The sequence below is a fragment of the Sylvia atricapilla genome, chromosome 19 (assembly GCF_009819655.1).
Source record: "Sylvia atricapilla isolate bSylAtr1 chromosome 19, bSylAtr1.pri, whole genome shotgun sequence".
Taxonomy (NCBI): Eukaryota; Metazoa; Chordata; class Aves; order Passeriformes; family Sylviidae; genus Sylvia; species Sylvia atricapilla.
The window spans coordinates 6,616,962-6,634,600 of NC_089158.1; the positions used below are offsets into that span (position 1 = coordinate 6,616,962).

At 61.3% G+C, this 17,639-nt stretch overlaps 1 protein-coding gene across 1 annotated transcript; it reads right to left on the minus strand.

Moving 5' to 3' along the window:
• Positions 1 to 4,072: 4,072 nt before the first annotated feature.
• FIBCD1 (fibrinogen C domain containing 1) lies at positions 4,073 to 17,401 on the minus strand. Its single transcript, XM_066333072.1, has 7 exons — positions 17,317 to 17,401; positions 12,006 to 12,482; positions 10,959 to 11,118; positions 10,125 to 10,261; positions 5,149 to 5,245; positions 4,767 to 4,946; positions 4,073 to 4,508 (listed from the first exon to the last, which is right to left on the minus strand). The coding sequence occupies exons 1-7, from the start codon at positions 17,386 to 17,388 to the stop codon at positions 4,249 to 4,251; spliced, it is 1,383 nt and encodes a 460-aa protein (XP_066189169.1). The 5' UTR covers positions 17,389 to 17,401; the 3' UTR covers positions 4,073 to 4,248.
• Between the last annotated feature and the right edge of the window lie 238 nt (positions 17,402 to 17,639).

A 17,639-nucleotide genomic window follows, 5' to 3' on the forward strand; every position in this document is an offset into this window, starting at 1 on the left:
CCTCGGGCAGCGGCCGAGGCAGTTCCCATCCCTGCTGCAGCACCCCCAAACCGCCCTGCTCCTCCTGCTGGACCCCCCAGGCACTCACTGCTCCTTGTGCAGCCTCCACAGCGGCACCCAGCACCAGCGGGGGTGCCGGGGCTCTGAGCTCACCCCTGCCTCCTCCAGAGCCGCTGCCCTTCACCGGCAGCAGCTCCGCGCTCCCAAATTCCAGCCGGTTCCCGGCCGGGGATCGAGAGCCTGGCAGGGCCGGAGCTGCCCGCTGCTCTGGGAGGCATCGCCCTGATGGTCCCCACGGCCCTGCCCGCCGTGCCTGGCTACACAGAGGCAGAGGAAGGGGCTCGGCATCCCTGTGCTCTGCGGGGCTCGGAGCTGCCCTGGCAGAGGGCTCTGAGCAGAGGAGTGAAGCCCTGAGCCTCTTGCGGTGCCACAGGCAGTGGGTGACCTTCAGCCGGGGCAGGGCTGCTCTGCCTCCTTTTCTCCTCCCACAAAGGCTCAGAAAGAGGAAACAGGTTGTATTATTATTATTATTATTATTATTATTATTATTATTATTATTAGGAGGAGGAGGAGGCATTGCCTGAGAGCTGCGCAGGTGCTGGGGGCCAGGCTCTCTGCTCCGTGCTTGCCGAAGGGGCTGTTTCTCGCTCCTGCGCCAGACCCAGGAGCACTCAAGCCCCTGCCTGCCCTTCCCAACACTCCTTAACCCTGAAGCTTCGCTTCGGGCTCCACTCCTACCTTTTTCTCACCTTGCCTCTGTTCTGCTCGCTCCCTTTCTGCACCCCATTGCCCGTCACGGAATTGCTGAGGTCTCTCCTGGGTTCTGGGGGTGCTGGTGGGTGCCCAGGTGCTTCCCACCAGCCTCTGACTCCTCCGTGGCTGTGCTGCCCATCGAGGCAGGGGTGTAAAGCAGGGACAGACAGACAGACAGACAGATGGCCGCCACTTACCTCTGCACCTCGGTGTCCACCCCTGGCTCCTCTGTGTCCACCCTGTGTCCGGATGAGCGGCCAGCCCGCCTTGGGCCATTAAATAGCCACGAGCCCTGATTGCCATGTCACCCCTCGGACGTGTGGCCACAGAGAGAAGAGGGTGGGACCCTCGGGGAGGGAGCTGAAGAGGGGGATGGAAGGGACAGGGGGTGGTGGAGCTGCCACAATGGGAACACAGCAACACCACTCATTAACGCGCTGCCCTCATTTGCTGCCTCATTTGGAGGAGCAGCTGGGAGCTGGCCTTGTGTCCCTGGCAGTTGTCAGGGATGCTCAGGGTCTCATCTGGGCGCCCAAGTGTGTCCCCCTCATCTGGCTGGTGTGTCCTTGTGGGTAGCTGTTGGGGGTCCCACATGTTTGTATGCACAGGCAGCACTGGGGACCCCTGCACCCCCAAACCCACCCAGGGCTGGCCCCACATGGACATGCCCAAGTGCTCCCACCCTCTCTGGTCAACACTCACAACCACCAGTGCTGAAGCGTGGTCCCCAAGGCGCCCTGCTGCCCCCTCCAGGTCTGTCCTGGGCTGTGGCAGTGGAATGGGAGGCACTGTGGGGGCATTGCTCAGTGCTCTGTCCCTCGGAGCAGGAAGCAGCGTGTCCCTCAGCACAGACACTGCCACCCTCCCAGTCCCAGCCCTGCAGGTCCTTAGTTTGGGCTGGAGCCCTGGGAAGCCTCCTCAGCCCCTGGGTCTCCCCAGCTCTTGTTTTGCAGAGGGGTTTCAGTGTGCTGGGCAAATTCCTGAGGATGCCATGCCATGAGCCATCCCCCCAACACAGCAGTGATTCAGTGTCACTCCCTTTGCTGTCACCACAGCAGGTCCCTCTGGCCCTGTCCCCACACTGTGCCCAGCTCTCACACGGTGGGTAACGATGAGATCCTTTTATTAAGGAGTTTAGAAAGTCCACATGTACAGCATTGGACACACTCACACACGACCTAGACTTCACAGCACTGCTACACACCACGGCCTGGCCCAGGGCTTCTCTGGGAAGGTTCATGGCCACACCCCAGCCCCACGGTCACCCCTGCCCACCCCTTTCCAGGGAGGTGTCACCACGGATGGGTTTAACCTAATTCGGGGCCGTGGAGCAATGCGTGAGCTCTTGGGAATAATCCTGGGAAATCCTGCGTCTTGGCATGGATTAAATACCTCTCGTGCAAGTCAAAACAAAGTCTCTGGGGGGTCCTGGGTGACACAGGCGGTTACACAAGGGTGTGCTACCAACAAACCAACGTACAACATTCCCTCCCTGGCAGGGCAGAACGCCAGGGGAGGGGTCTGGGGGCCAATGAGCCTTCCCACCCAGCACATGGTTCCATGTGCATTCCTGCCCAAAGCATCAGAAAACCCGGCTACAGCTAATCCACCAAAATAACTGATCCAAAAGTAAAGATGGGGGCGAGCAGGACCCTTTCCAGAAAGGTCCAGTGGAATACAGGAAGCTCCTTGGAAGCCATCAGGGCTCCTGCTGTTGTGCTGAGAAATGCCACTGCTGAGTTTCCCCCAGCTCCCGTTGCTCTGGAAAGTTGCTCTGGGCATGGATGGAGTGTGTAGAGCTGAGTGCCCTTCACTCAGAGCTCATCCTCACCCAAGGCCTCTGAAGGATCTCTCTGGCAGAGTAAAAAGCTGTGGTGATGCCAATGCATCATTTGTCCATTTCTCTGTCAGGGCAGACAGACAGGGACTCACCTAGTAGGTGAGAGAGCTTGTCCAGGTGGGGAAGGCTTAAAAAAGAAGAAGAATCACAGGGAAGTACAAACCTGGTGCAGTCGGGAAGCTGAGCCTTTGATCTCCCTGTGCTTTAAGCTCCCCTGGAAATGGAGACAGGGGGAGTTTCCTCCCCTCCTCAGTCCATCTGTCTGTCTGATGGTGTTTCTTGGGGCCAGGGCTCTGCTGTAGCACAGGCAGAAAATGATGTAAAGGGTGGCAGGGTTCTGTCTGTCCCCTCCCCTCCCGGTCCAGAGTCTGCTCACATTTGGTTCTCTTTTTTTTTTTTTTTGGACAAAATCCCCCATTTGAGCCCTTCCAGGGAGCCAGCAGGAGACGTCAGTCCCACACCCCATGGCAGCTCCTGCCTGGGCCGGCTGGTGCTGCTGCCCCCTTATCAGGGCCCTGCAGATGCTAAGCCCCACTCGGGGCTTCTTTTTTGCAAACCCTTAACGGGATTTGAGGAAATGAAAGGCTTTGGATATCTGCAGGTGCCGAGCCAGTGGCGCAGCTCAGCCGGGGTGGAAACGAGTGCGGGTGCCCAGGCCAGCAGTGAGCAGAGGGGGCTCACTGGGAGATGGGGCTGAGCTGCCCAAAGGCTTTGGGGAAAGGTCACAGCTTTTGGATAGCAAAAGTCCCCTGTGAATCCGAGTGGGTCTGGCTGGGAGGAGAGAGCTGTGAAATGCAGGCAGAGCTGTGCTGGGAAGTGAGCCTTCTTCGCCTCCTCCTCTTCCTTGTTGTGCTCCCTGCTTCCCCAGCGCTGCCAGAACAGCTCCGTGCTGTGCTCAGTTCTGGGTGTGCGTCCTTGCAGCACTGTTCCGGCTCACTTTGGGGTGTCCTGACCTGCTGGGAGGCTCCAGGAGTCAGGACAAGGACAACAGGGACTAAGGAGCTGGTGTTTGTCCCTCCCCAGCTGCACTGCTCCTGCAGGGGCAGAGGAGAGCGTTCTGCAGTCCAGAGAAGGAATTGCTGGCACGGTCAGGCTGACCCAGCTCAGCCCTCCCCATCACCAGTAGCACCATGGGGGGAGCTGGAACTGTGGAGCAGCAGCCTCATCCCAGTCCCGGGGGTTTGGGGGTCCTGGGGTTCCCCGTGACAAGTGTCCCCAGTCCCCTGCCAGCTCGGCAAGCCCACTGCCAGGTGTCAGTGCCCAGAGCAGAGGTGATCAGAGGTGCTCAGCCTGCCTGGGCTGCTCCATCCCTCCTTCCTCCTCTCCAGGCAGCCCCTTTCCTTCCTTGTGGGACCCTGCTGGCCACCTCTGCCCAAATACCTGCATCCTCTCTGCCCCAGCCATAAGCACAGGCCGTGGGTCACGCTCTGGCTAGGACCTGTTCTGGCTGCAGGGGAGCAAAGGTCTGGCGATGTCTGTGGGTGCCCAGGAGCCAAAGTCACCCTCACTGGCTGCAGGTGCTCCCCAGGGGCCCCTCAGAGGGGGACAAGCCCTCAGAGAGGATGGGGAGGATGGCAGCTGAGGGAATGGGTCTGCAGGGTGGCGGGGAAGGGCAGGGGACTGGGCACGGTGCGGGGTGGGGCTCATGCCATCGGCTAATTCTCCTCCCGGACGGGCCGGATCTTCATCTCGGTGAACTTGAGGGAATACTGCCAGCCGGTCCAGGAGGACCACTCGATGCCGTCGGCGTAGGAGCTGTGGTGGCCCCGCAGGTACTGCCCGTTGAGGTTGGAGGTGTGGCAGTTGCGGTACCACCAGGCGCCGTGGTAGAAGGCGGCGCAGTTGTTTTCCGAGTGGTCGTTGTCCAGGTCCTTGGTGGTGAACTTCATCCCGTTGTGCTTCAGGAAGGAGTCACCTGTCCCAGGGGAAAGGAGTCCTGGTGGGCACTGCCTGCCCTTGGGCCGAGTCCCCGCCCCGTGGGGCTCCCCTGGAGCACCCCAGTGATGCTCCGACAATGGGGCTCCTCCAGCACATGCCCAACCTCAGCCCCACCTCAGATCCCTGAGGCCGCAGGGATGCAGCTGGAGCTGCTGCCAGAGGACACTGCAACACCCCAGCGAGGGGCTCCCCCTGCCCACGGGGCCAGGAGTGTCCCCCCACCCTGCTGCCCTACCTGCTGTCCCTGAGTAGTCGGCGATGGTGATGGGGTACCCGTCCTCCTCGGGGTCCACGGAGAAAAGCCCCACGCCGAAGCTGCCGTAGTGGGCGAAGGCGGTGCCGTTGTCGAAGTCCTCCAGGTCGATGCGCAGCTCGTAGCTGCCCTGCACCGTCAGCAGGTGGATCCTCTTCAGCCCTGGAGAGGGAAAGGAGTGTGGGGATGGGGTGGGCGGGGGTCCAGCCCCTCCCTGCCTAACCAGCCCATCACTCCCAGGACTTGGGGGAGTCCAGAGGGGGGTCTCAATGTCCCCTCCACCACAAAGGAAACCCCAGACCTGCCCAGGGGAGTGCAGGCTTTCCCCGCCTGCCCGGGATGGAGCGCAGCCAGCCCCACACACCTAACCAGTGCTCCCCTGTCAGCTTCCCAAAGCCGTCCCGATAAGCTTCCCAGCCACGGAAGAAGTTCACGGAGCCGTCTTCTCGCCGCTGAAACACCTGGGGAGACACAGAGGGCATCAGCTGTGGGGCTGTTCCCAGCCTGCGTGCCCCAGGCAGCCCCTCTGCTCCCCACCGCGCTGCCCACCTCCCCCTGCCGCCGCCTAATTAGACACGGGCACAAATTAAACCCCGTGGGCTCAGTGATTGCACAGGGATGCTGCGGAGAGGTCCCCGGGGAAACGCTGGATCATTGTCTGCCGGCTCCTGGGGCTGGGTGAGTGGGTTCAGGTAAAACCCTTCACAGGGTTCAGAGCCTGGAAATGTGAGCAGAGCTGAAGCTCCTTGGGAAGTGGCCGGGTGTCCCTGGAGGAGTGGACACCCTGCTGCTGCACATGGAGCAGACACACGGAGGGCATGACCCGAGCTCTGTCCTGCAGGATGTGCTGCCCGGGTCACTGTCAGCTCTCCTGCCAACAGTAGGTGCCCAGAACTGGGTAAAAACTCAGCTGCTGGTTTCTTCCTCCTGGATCTCCTTGCTCTCCTGGGCAACTACCCCTTCATAAAGTACCATCACTCTGGCAGCCTCATTAATCTCCCAGCGAAATGAACTGTGGGGCACTGACTGCCCTGAGTCCTGCAGAGCCCCTAGATCCCAGCCAGATCCCAGGGCTCAATGCAGCTTTTCTGCTCGGGGCCTTTCCCTTTTCCTCTCCCATCTGCTCATCAGCGTGTGTGCCCTGTGTGTTTCATCCCCTTTTATCCGTAGTTTTGGGTTTGATTTATTGACAGTGATCCAGAAAATGCTGCTTCATGCCTGACCATTTGAACTTAATTAAGCCTCTAGCCCTGGATTAATTGCATTAAAGTTGGCTGAGCAAACCTGCCCCACTCCCACCGAGCTCCACGCTCCCGAGGCCGTGGTGGGGACAGCTGGGACACCCGGTGGTTTAGGCAGGACCCTCCCAGGCTCTGGCAGCCCAGGGGCCAGAGGAGCCCATCTTCAGAGCTGGGCTGGGTTGGCAAGCTGAGCTCCCAACATCCCAGGACTGGGGAATGTGGATGAGCCCTGAAGTCAGCTGGGAAACCAGCAAAGTCAACTTTGCTCCGCTCGGCTGCTTCTGCCCTCCTGCACAGAGTTTCATCCTGGCATGAGAAGCAGAACCACCTTGTGAAGATCTCCCTGGTTTGCCCTTCCCCAGATGGGTGTTTTTGGGGCTGTGTGTGCTGGCAGAGGCTCCGGCACACTCCTCAGCACGGCACAGCTCTGATCCTGCTGTACTTACCTTCTAGAATTAGAGCCTTAATTTTTATCCCCGCGTTGAGCACTTGAGAAGCTGTGGTTAAGCCCGTTTAAAGGGGCTTTTTCAGGCTTGCTGGGAAAGGGGGACAGTGTGGCTGGACAGGGACCTGAAGCTGATTTTCCCCAGCCAACATGGGCTCTGTTGCTGGTGCCTGGGGAAGGTGGTGGATGCAGCACCAGGGCTCCCTCTTAATCAGCTTTGACCCACGGTTGTAAATAGGCCAATTGCCTGAGTGGTGCCCAGGGAGCATGTGGGACAGGGCTCAGGACTGGCTGAGCTTTGACACGGCTCAGGAATCACCCCAGGAAAAGCCTTCAGTGCCCCACTGCCCACCAGGCTCAGCCCCAAGGGGCTGGAAACCAGGTTGGTTGCTGGTGAGTTCTGGAGGTCCTGTGTCCTCCTGAGTCTCCTGCTCCATCCTCATCATCTTCCATGCACAGTCCCTTCTGTGCCACGTGCAGGCAGGGCTGTGGGAGCCTCCTGATCCCGCTCTGGGGATGTTGGGAATGCTGGGTGCACCAGTGACCCGCAGGCTCATCATGCTCCCAGTCCTGCCTCGCTGCTCTTTTCCTCCTCATCAAATATGCATCACCCCCTCTTAAGCAAAAAGGATTTCCCTCCCTACTTTAAAGGCAAGGCTGAAATATTTATCTCCCTCATTCTCTGCCTCCCTCAGTTGCCCTTGTGGGGCAGGGACAAGCTCTGTGAAGCCAAAACCCAGAAAAAATGGGTTAAAAGCAGAGAAAAGTGGGAGCACCGAGTACCTGCCATGGCACTGGCAGCTTTCTCTCCCTCAGCTCCACCAAACTCCTGGTGGGATTGAAACTCTCTGGTCTGGGGACATGCTCAGCACTTCACCACCCCAGTGCTCAGGCTCCTGGTCCAGTTTTGGCAGCTGTGGCACAGACCCCACAGCTCAGTCCCCAAGGTGTCCTCTGAGCCCTGACACAGCAGAGAGAACATCTTTGGGCTCAGCCCGAGAAACCATATTTGGGCTCAGAGAAAACTCTGAGCAGTGCAGAGTCAGTCTCCAGGATGTGCCAATCCTGTGGGACCACAGCTGGCAGCATGGCCCATCCCAGGAACTGCTCCTGCCTGGCCCTGCCAGCAGAATTGTTTCGTCCCCATTTGTGCTGGCACAAAAACCACATCCCTTGGAAGCAGCACGTGTTTCTCCAGGCTCCTCTCACTCCCTGCCTGTGGTTAACTCCAGCCCAGTGCCAATGCAGCAGTGTCTGCAGCCCCCAGCCCTCTCCAGGACCCCTCCAGTGAGGGATGACCAGGCTGGTGAAGCTGTCCCCACCAGTGTCCCAACACAGCAGGTAAGCTGGAAGCTGTCACTTGATGTTACCACAGCCCTTGTCCTGCTGGCACAGCCTTTTCTTCTGCATTCTTGGGCTTTTCCACCATTTCCCGATAAATGCTGTGCATGGAGATGATGCTGAGGCACACAGAGCACTGTTGCTTATGGAACTGGTCCCAGGGGGTTTTACTCCAGACAAGAACGGAGGCTCAGGGGCACTGGGAGGAGTGTGGGGCATTTTCAGATATTCTGAAGACAACATCATATGAAAAGGCAACCTTTTGAGCCTTCCTGGGATGCTGAGCCTCCCTTCACCTCTATCACCCCATCATTACTTTAAGAAAGTGCCAGAGGTGAGTGTCAAGGAGGGAGCTGTGCTGGGCAGTCACTGCTGGGCACAGGGTATTGATGCTCCCATCAGCACCAGTGGGCACCGACCCAGATCCACAAACAAACTGCTTCTGATGGACAGGACCAAGGGGGGGACAGAGCAGCTGTGCCTTGCTCAGTCTTCCCCAGGATGGGGACAGGGAGCAAGCAGGACCCTGGCTCTGGATCCTGCTATGGGGACAGCGAGGTCCTGAGCTCTTGCCCCTGCCCCGGTCCCCACGGCCTCTGAGCTGTCCAGGCAGGCCAAAGCTGAGCTCAGCAACTCCCGAGTCAAAATTGATTCTGCTGCTGCCATCGCTTCCACCCACCCACATGCAAATAAGCCCAAATGTCAGGAGTAATCGCTCTAAGAGAGGAGAAGGGAAGGGAAGGGAAGGGAAGGGAAGGGAAGGGAAGGGAAGGGAAGGGAAGGGAAGGGAAGGGAAGGGAAGGGAAGGGAAGGGAAGGGAAGGGAAGGGAAGGGAAGGGAAGGGAAGGGAAGGGAAATTTCCCAGGCTGTGCACCACAGCACCCAGCCGTGCCATGGCTTAACCTGGAGCCTGGATCAGCCAGTGCCCCACACCCCCAGCCCCTGGGAAATGGCTGAGACAATCCCTACGCCAAGGGACTGGATTTGGGACCCTCTGCTCCAGAGCAGCCCCAAGAAACAGGAGCCTGGGGTGTGCACCCTCAGCGCAGCTCCGGCTGCCTCTGGGCCACTGGGATGCAGCACCTGGTTTGGCTCCTGGCCCCATCAAGGAGGGCAGGGCCGAGCTGTCTGTGCCACTCCATCCCCAGACCCTCCCGGTGCTGTCGGGCTTAGAATCACTCTCTGTGCCCCCTCCCCAGCCCGAGCCCTCCCGCCTGCAGCAGCTTTAAATAAGCCTCTGAGTGTTTCGCTAATCACCTTGGGCTGCTCTTCAGGCTTGGCTGGGGCTGGTGGAGGCTGTGCAGACACTGCACAGGGTTTGCAAGGACCCTCCGCACCCTGAGGAGCCAGAAGGGTCTCCCTCTCCCCTCTATAAGCGGAGCTGAGGTCCCCGGGCTGTGCTGTGCCTCAGTTTCCCCACTGAAGCTGCTGGTACCACCCACACACCACAGGTTCCTCCTGCCCAGGGTGGGCTCTGGGAGGTCGAAGGCTCATCAGCCCCTGAGGGCAGGGGGGCTAAGCTCCCTCCTGGCGCTGCTCAAAGCTGCTTAGGGGAATCAGATCGTAGGGATTTGTTTCCTAGAGCACCCAGCTGGAGAGGCGCTGGCCAGCTCGGCTCACCCAGGGTGTCCTCGGGGCAGAGGCTGCCTGCCCACCCCTCCTGGTGAGACCCCCCACCCACTGGGACCCCCCTCTCTGTCCTACTGACACCCCAAGTGTGGCCTCCAGGGCAGGGGGAGCTGCTGGCACCCCAGGGTCCCTGGGGCAATGGGGGACTGCAGGCTGGGGGCTGGCAGGGCCAGTGTCCCCCCATCCTCCTGCTCCCTGCCCCCATCCCTGTGAGCACGGGGCCGTGGCAGCCGCCGTGGCAAAGTGAATTGGACAGGGAGTGAATCAGCAGAGCATCGGAGCTGCCCCAGGCACCCCGGCCTCAGATGAGGCCAAATGTGCTGGGTTTGGGGTCTGCCCTGAGCCCCAGCACTGCCTCACTGCGTGCACCAAAGCACTGTGCCCCAGCCATATGATGAGAAGGACAAATTCTAGCGCTGGCATCCAGCTCCCTGCCTGAAACCCCCCTGAAGCTCCAGCCAAGCTCCCCAGTGCAGGGCAGGCACTGGGCTCCAGCTCAGGGATTTGGCTGGCACCACTGGGAAGCTCTGGGTGCACAGCCAAACCCCCTTGACATTTATTGCCCGTCCTGATGACACATCCAAGTGTCCAAAGTGACATGTCCCACCCCCAGCCCCCCGGCACAGGGCCAGCCCGTGGCCAGAGGTGGCATCACCCAGTGTCCCCAGCATGGTGGCAGCTCACCGTCCAGCCTCCCCCGTCTGTCGTCATGTCACAGTAGACCTGGAAGCCGTCAGGGTAGTGTGTGGGGAAGATGGAGTAAATCCCATCTTCTTGCTGTCCACTCGCATAGATGTCAAAGCAGTCTCGGGGCCGGGAGCCTGCAGCGGGGCATTGGGATGGGGTGGGACGAAGGGGGAGCTGGTTAATTAATGATCTAATTTAATGTCTTGCCATTTCTTCCAGGCTCCCAACCTCGCTTCCAGCTCTGGTTGCCAGCTTGGTGTTGCTTTGCTCTTTCCCTCCCTTCTCCTCGGATGTTCAGGGTGAGTAGTGCCAAGGGGAATGCCACCACCATGGGGACTCCCCAGCAGCTGGCAGGGACTGACCTCTTGTCCCTGTGTGATGGCAAGGGCAAGCTGCGGCCCAGATGGGGACAAGGGAGAGCCAATGCCCAGGGAGGCTGTGGGCACGTGCTCCCAGCTCCAGGACAGACTCAGCTGCATCTCAACCCAATGCTGGGGAATGTGGCTGTTTGTGCCGAGCCCGTGCAGGGCCACCCTCCACACTCGATGGAGGTGAATGCTCTGCCTGTGTCCCTGCTACCCTCTGTGGGTTTGCAGGGGTGTGACGGGGCTTTTGGGCTGGTTTATGGACAAGTGAGAGCTGCCCAGTGAGAACCCCTGCTTCCAGGACACACCTTTCCATCTCCGTCCTTCTCCATCTCCTTGCCAGCCCCTGTACTGTATTAAATCCCGTCTCCAGGAGGGTTTGCCCCACCCTGGGTGGTTTTCTCCCTGCCACGAGCAGCCCCAGGCACATCCCTCTCGGCAGGGACTGCCAGGGATGCAGACTCACCGTTGGAGCAGCCCCGGGGCCGCGCTCCCCTGGCCGGGGCTCGCTGCAGGTCAGCCTTGAGGCGGGGCCGGGCCCCTCCGCGCTCCTTCTGCAGCGTGTCCAGGACGTCACTGACAGAGCTCACCAGCCGGGCCATGTTGGTCTGGCTCTCCGAGAGCAGCTGTGGGCGGGGGACACACGGGGGGACATGGAATTGTGGTTAAATGGTTTAATCCTTTCCCCATCCCTGCCCCTTGACCACTCTGCCTGCTCCCACTGCTCAGGCTGTGGGCTGGTGCAGACATAAATCCACAGCAGATCCCATAAAACATCTCTGTTGCTTTTTGGCAGGGGTCAGGGTCCCCTGATAAGGGGGTAGATAAGCACCTATTGCCACGAGGGAGGAGAAATCCCCAAACCTGGGTGCACTGGTGCTGCCACCCCATGGGATAAAGAGCACCTCTGGGCAGGATGACGGAGGCGGCAGGAATAGCCGTGTCCTGAGGCAGCCGCCAGCTCTTCATCGTTCCCCGAGGTGACCCAGCCTGGGACAGTGACACGGGGTGGCCGTGGCAGAGCAGCAGGATGGGGAGAGAAGTGAAGCAGCGAGAAACAAGCAGCTCTGGGCAGTGGAAGTTGAGTACCAGGAGGGTCAGGCATGGAGCACCCAGCCGTGCCCTGGATCTTGCTATGACACCCGGCAGACCCCTGGCATACTCAGGTAAGCCTTTCAACACAGCTCATTGGCTGGGAAATTTTGAGGACTCTAAAGAGAGGGGACTGACTGCTGCATGAAATGCCCATGAGAAGGTTCTGTGTTGTGCCTGGCTCTGACTGGAGCTCCCAAACTGGAGCTGGGACACTGTGTGTGGGAGGCTGCACACTTGGCTCACTGGCAATGGGGTGGTTTGACGGGGAGACACTTCCCAAATTCCAATTCCCAAGCACTTGCCTTCGCCCTCAGCTCCATCTCCTGGAGCTGTAGGCAGGGGCTGCAAGCAGCCATGTCCCCAGGGACATTGGGACAGCGAGTTCCATCCCCAGGGAGCCCTGCCAGCCCCGGCTCACCTGGATGAGCCTGCCCTGCTCTCCCTGCAGGGCGCTGAGCTCCTGCCCCATGGCGCTGTGGCCCTTCTTCAGACCATCGCAGTCGGCGCGCAGCTGCACGGCGTGGGTCAGCAGCTTGGCCACCTCGTCCGCCACCGTGACCAGCAGGGCCTTCTGCTGGCTCTTGGTGGCCTTGGCCTCGGCGTCGTGGTCGGTGACGGCGCGCAGCAGCGAGGTCTGCAGCCCCTCCACGCGGCCCAGGGCGCCGGCAGCGCTGGGGCAGTTGGGGTCGATGAAGATGTTGATGCGGGAGCTGTCGGCTTTCTCGATGGTCACCAGCGCGTTGGCCTCCTCGGGGTTGGTGCTGATGACCGGGGGCGACTCGGTGACGGGCGTGTGGTAGTGGTTCATGAAGAGGATGGCCCCAGTGACTGTCACCGCCAGGAGGACGGCCACCGAGAGCAGGACCGTGCACAGGATGTACCCACAGCTCATCCTCTGCAGGCAGAGGCACAGACACACCATCAGCACCCCTGCGGACAGCCCCATCCCGCTCTCCTCCATCCCAGAGGTAGGCTCAAACCCGCACGGGCTTTGGGGGTCTGGCAATGACATTGGCCACGGGGGTGGGTGGTGGCAGAGGAGGGAGGGTGGGGACCCCAGGGAGCCCCGTGGCTGTGCCAGGGACGTGGAGGCCACGGGCAAACAGCGAGTGAGCAGAGCAGCTGAACCCGCCTGGGAGCGGGGTATGAAATAATAACGAGAGCGAAGGCACGGCAGGCGCCGGCTCCCGCTGGCATGTTTTATTTACAGTGGTGATCCTCGGCTGGAGCGGCCCTGGCTCCCCAGGAGACGCCTGTGGGGCTCCCCGCTGCATAAATATGGGGATAAAAAGGAAAAACACCTCGTGTCCCTCACAGCAGGGACCGCAGGGAGAGCAACAAGGGTAGCTGTGGGTCAGTGCTGGGGTCGTGTTGTGCTGAGGATCGTGGGGACCTGCTCTGCATAGGGCATTTCCCAGCTCTGCCAGGCAATATCTCCATCCCCCTTGTCACCTCACTGCCTGCGGGAGAGGGGCAGAGCTGCTCCCAAAGCCTTTGAATCAGTCCCAGAGCCTCCTGGCAAGGGAGAGTTGCTGTGGGAAAGGTCTCTGAGCCCCCAGCCCCTCTGGCAGCTCTGCTGCTCTTCAGACCCATCGGCTCAGCCCGTGGCGCCTGCTCCATGCCCACCAAGAGCCTTTTCTCCCTGCAAAGCCCGGAGTGCCAGTACAGTCAGTGCAGAGCGAGTGAGCTGCCACCCGATCCCATCAGCTCCCGGTCCCGCTCCACCTCCCCTCCTCGTTACACCTGCAGGACAGAGGCTGTGATTTTCCCCTGACCCTGGCCGCGGCTGTCACAAGGAATTGCAGGGCTGGCAGCAAACTGCAGATTCAGAGAGACAAAGACTACTTTCCCCAGAAACGAGGGGAAAATTGCTGCATCTGCAAAGATTTCCCAGGCCCTGTCCCCTCCCGTGCACATCTATCTGGAGTGACACCTTCCTTCAAGCACCCTTCATTTCATTCCCGCTCACGCAACCATTTGCATTAAGGTGACCCCAGCTGCAGCGGGGCTGGCCGGGGGGACAAGGATGTCCCACCAGCCCCGGGGGATGCTCTGGGTCCCTCTCCACGGAGTGAGGCTGCAGATGCAAACAGCACTGGACTGAATGGGAAGCCACCTGCAGGGACCTCTGTGAGGAGACAGCCCCAGGCTCAGCCCCTCGGTGCACGTTAAAAGGAGATGTCAAAGGCAATAAGGGAAACTCTGGGCAAGCAGCGGGGTGAGGAGTTCGCCTGGTGTGTGTAGACACCAAGCCTTGGCTTGGGGGCACAGGGGACACCCAGGAGCAGCAAGATGATGGCAGACAGAGGTGAGAGATGCCCACTGCTCAGATCCTTATGTGGACACCCAGGACATGGGCTCAGCTGGGCCCCTCAGCACCCTGCAGCACAGAAGTGACAGGACGGGTGGCTGCTGACCAAAGGCCACTGTCAGGTGGTTTGGGATCTACAGGATGAGCAGGGACTCTGTCCCTGTGGTTGTCCTGGCTGTGACAGCACCCTCATTTCCAGGACTTTGTGCCCTCCCATCCTGCTGCTGCTGCTCCCCACCACGCTGACATGACCAGCTCGAGGGGCACAGGGAAGAGCTGCAAAGGCCGAGGGTCCCCTCTGAGCAGTTGGAGCTCCCAGAACAGAGCCATGAATGGATGATGCTCCCCTTCCCACGGCCACACAAATCCCAACTGGGCTGTAACACACCAAAATCTCGCAGCCCTGCCTGGCTGTACCACCACACTGGGGGCTGTATCCAGCTGTTTTCCAGCCTTCAAGCCCCAGAATCACTCTCCTCCCACCAGCAATGGGAATTGGGGGTCAATCCCCTTCCAAAACGATCCCCTCTGCTTGCGACTGCAAGATCCTGAGTGGTGGCAGCTTCATGAGTCCCACGGCATTTTGCTGGCAGGTTGTGTTACCTGGCAACCTGCAGTGGGGAGAGGAGGGAAACTCAGCCAGTGGCACCAACAGCACTCCAAATTGGGGTGGGGGTCCCCCTAAGCCCCTCCAGCAAAGCAACACAGAAGCAGCATGCCCAGCTGCTGGCATAGGACCCTGCAGACACCCCCTGCCACACACTCCTGCCTCACCATGATCACAGCTCTCATGGTCCCTAGGGTTCCTGCTATCTGTTCCATGGCCTCAAGCTCCTGCAATACTTGCCAAGACTTTTGGACAGCTGTAGGACATCCCCCTGCCCTGGTTGTTGATGTTCCCTGGGGACATCCTATGAGCTGGAGGTCCCAGTGTCTTCAAATCTCTCCTTCCCAAGGAGAGCAGAAGCTGTGAGACTGAGTCGTGCTTGGGATGAGCAGATCTTCACTTGCAGACCTGCTCCGGAGCCTGGAAGGGAGCCCCAGGCAGGGTATATGGGATGGCTGTGTCCCTGGTGCAAAGCTGAGTCGGGCTCTCTATGCCCTATACTGGCACAGGCAGTAAGTCTACACTTGGTCACCCACAGGGACCGGGTCCTTGGTGACCCAGCCACACTTCATGAGCAGCTCTGGACCCCACCAGGACCCTCAGAGCATCTCTCAGCCCACTCACGCCGTGCTGGGGATGGAGACAAGCAGCTCCAGCATGTGCAGAGTGGGAAGGGAAGGGCACGAGCTGCCTTGTCCTCAGGACACCCAGAAGTGGCCGGTCCCTGGAGAGCATGGATGGAGAGGGGTGCAGGAGAGGCTGAGCTCTTCCCTGGGAGGTGCTCTAAGCTGAGGAGGGCCCGTTTGCTCCTGCCAAAATCCCTGCTCCTCTGCAGCTCACCAGACAAGCACTGCTGTGAGATGGCAGGCAGGGGTCCAGCAGCCTGCCTGCTCTGCCCCTGGGCTGTGCCCTCAGCCAGGTACAAACCAGACCCTGTGTTCTGCTTCCGAGGCAAGAGGACACTGTGGTTTGCATTGCCCAGGCTCAGCTGCTGCTGCAAACTTTAGTCCAGGTACCCACTCACACCTTCCTGCCGGGGTCCACCCAGCGCTGGCGCCCCGGGGCAGCAAAGGTCAGTCCTGCACCCCGGACCCACCGCTCATTTAGGAGCTCAGTTCTCATCCTTGCTCTGCTCCACTGCTCCATCCCTCTCCACCCTCCCTGCCCATCCCGCCCCGCTGCTCCCTGCCTCAGGGCTGGCCCCGGGGCTGTGTCCCCGCCGCTCCGCCGGCTCCCCGCGGGCACCGAGCAGGAGAACTGAATCCCGCTCCCGTTTCGCTGCTCTCCTCCGTCACCCAGAGCCTGCCTGCCACCGCTCCCCCGGCCACACTGCGCGGATGGGGAAGAGGAGAGGAGAGAGGACGGGAAGGATGGCGAGCGCCCCGGAGCCGGCTCTGTGGGTGAGCACGCAGGCGGGCTGGGATTGGGATTCCTCCGGAGCTTGCGGGAGCTGGGATCGCAGCACGGCAAACTCTGCGCGTCCTTTGAAACCCACCGTGAACCATCCAGCTCCCCGCTGGGTTGTCCAGCCCCCCAGGGGTGGTGGGGATGGATCCACCGTGCCCGGCTCGCCCTCGGGGGCACAACCCGGGGGGATGGCAGCTCCAGACGGATGGCACTGCTCGAATCCCTGCGTGCAGGGGCTGCGCACGGGGAGGGAGCTCTGCCGGCGAAGGGAGGGCAGGCTGGTTTCTCTCTCGGGGGGTCAGGGGGCTCCCGGTTGCGCAGCCCCTCTCCGGTGAGGCGGGGAAGCTGCTCGCCATGGAGGAGCTGGCCGGGGAGAAGGGGAAGGGTGCGCAGGAGGGAGAAGTCGGGCAGAAGCCCCTCTCTTGTCTTGCTGGGGGTGTCAAGAGAGTGAAGTGGCGGATCCGGGGTCGAGCGTGTCTGACGGCTGCTGCCCCCATCCTTGCCCTGCTCCCGGGTGCCGAGGAAGGGCAGCACTGCCAGCTCTTGGCTCCTTCCCTTCACTCACAGGCTCGCCGGAGATTTGCTGTCCTCCAGCCCTTCCCAGACACGTTTCCCCTACTCCGCACCCCTTCTTCCCACCCTGCCTGCGCTCAGCCTGCACCCATGCCTGTGCCTATCCCTAGAAGTGTCCAGGGCCAGGCTGGATGGGGATTTGAGCCACCTGATCTAGTGGAAGGTGTCCCTGCCCGTGGCAGGAGGGCTGGAACCGGGTAATCTTTCCTGCCCCTTCCAAGCCGACCCATCCTGGGTTTCTCGGGCTCCCTACCTGCTCGGCCGTGCCGGGGGGCTGGCGGGCGGCCACGCCGGGCTGGCGGAGCTGGCACACGTGCAGCGGGATGTGCAAACAGGCTCCGGCACGTGCCGGATCCCCCGCGTGTCACCGCAGGCTCTGCCGCCGCTCCACCGCACCCCGCCGCAGCGCCGGCCTCCCCAAAAAATCCCGGGGGTTAAAAGCGGGTCGAGCGGCCGGGAGTCCCCGAACCGGGAGGGATGACTCCGGCTGCAGCGCGGAGCTGAGATGCCAAATCCCCTTTAAAAGGGTTATTTAAGCAGTTTAGAGCGTGTAGCGGTTCAGCAGAGGTGTGTGGCAGCCCCCGAGCATCGCCCGCTGCCCGGCCGGGGCAGCCCTGGGGCTGGGGGGGAGCCCTGGCTGCAGGTTAATGAACACGTTGATTTGGGGGTGAGGAGGTGCAGCCCGAGGGGCTTCGCACGGGGGGTGCTGGGGAGCAGCTCGCCACGCTGGGGTGCGCCGGGAGAAAAGCTCGCTGGGGACACTGGGGGGGTGTCTGGGACCCCCGGGCTGGCTGACCCCCCCCTTGCCCCCCGCCGCCCCCCGCCCCGTACCTGTGATTTCTCCTGCTGCCCATCCTCAAGTTGCGAGGCTCCTCCCACGGTTTTCCAACGCTCGTTCCCCATCGCGCCGCCAACTTCCAGCCCAAGTAAGTGCCCGGACCCCCCAAAGCCCCCCCAAACCTCTTCCCCGGCGGCGCAGCCCCTGGCCCGCCCGCGCTGCCCGGCTGGCCGCGGCGGAGGACGGGCGGCGGCGGCGGAGGAGGAGGAGGAGGAGGAGGGAGGGAGGAAGAGGAGGGAGGGAGGACACGGGCACGGACACGGGGGTGGATCTTCCCTCCCCGCCCGCCCCGATCCCCCCCGGGGCTCCCCCGGCC

Bases quoted from the DNA above. Each gene is read 5' to 3' on its own strand.
- FIBCD1 (XM_066333072.1), bottom strand. From the start codon at position 17,388: ATGGGGAACGAGCGTTGGAAAACCGTGGGAGGAGCCTCGCAACTTGAG. The intron at 10,262-10,958 runs GTGAGTCTGCAT...GCCCCGCTGCAG, and splicing joins GCCCCGGGGCTGCTCCAACG to GCTCCCGGCCCCGAGACTGC. The intron at 4,509-4,766 runs GTAGGGCAGCAG...CCCCTGGGACAG, and splicing joins CGACTACTCAGGGACAGCAG to GTGACTCCTTCCTGAAGCAC.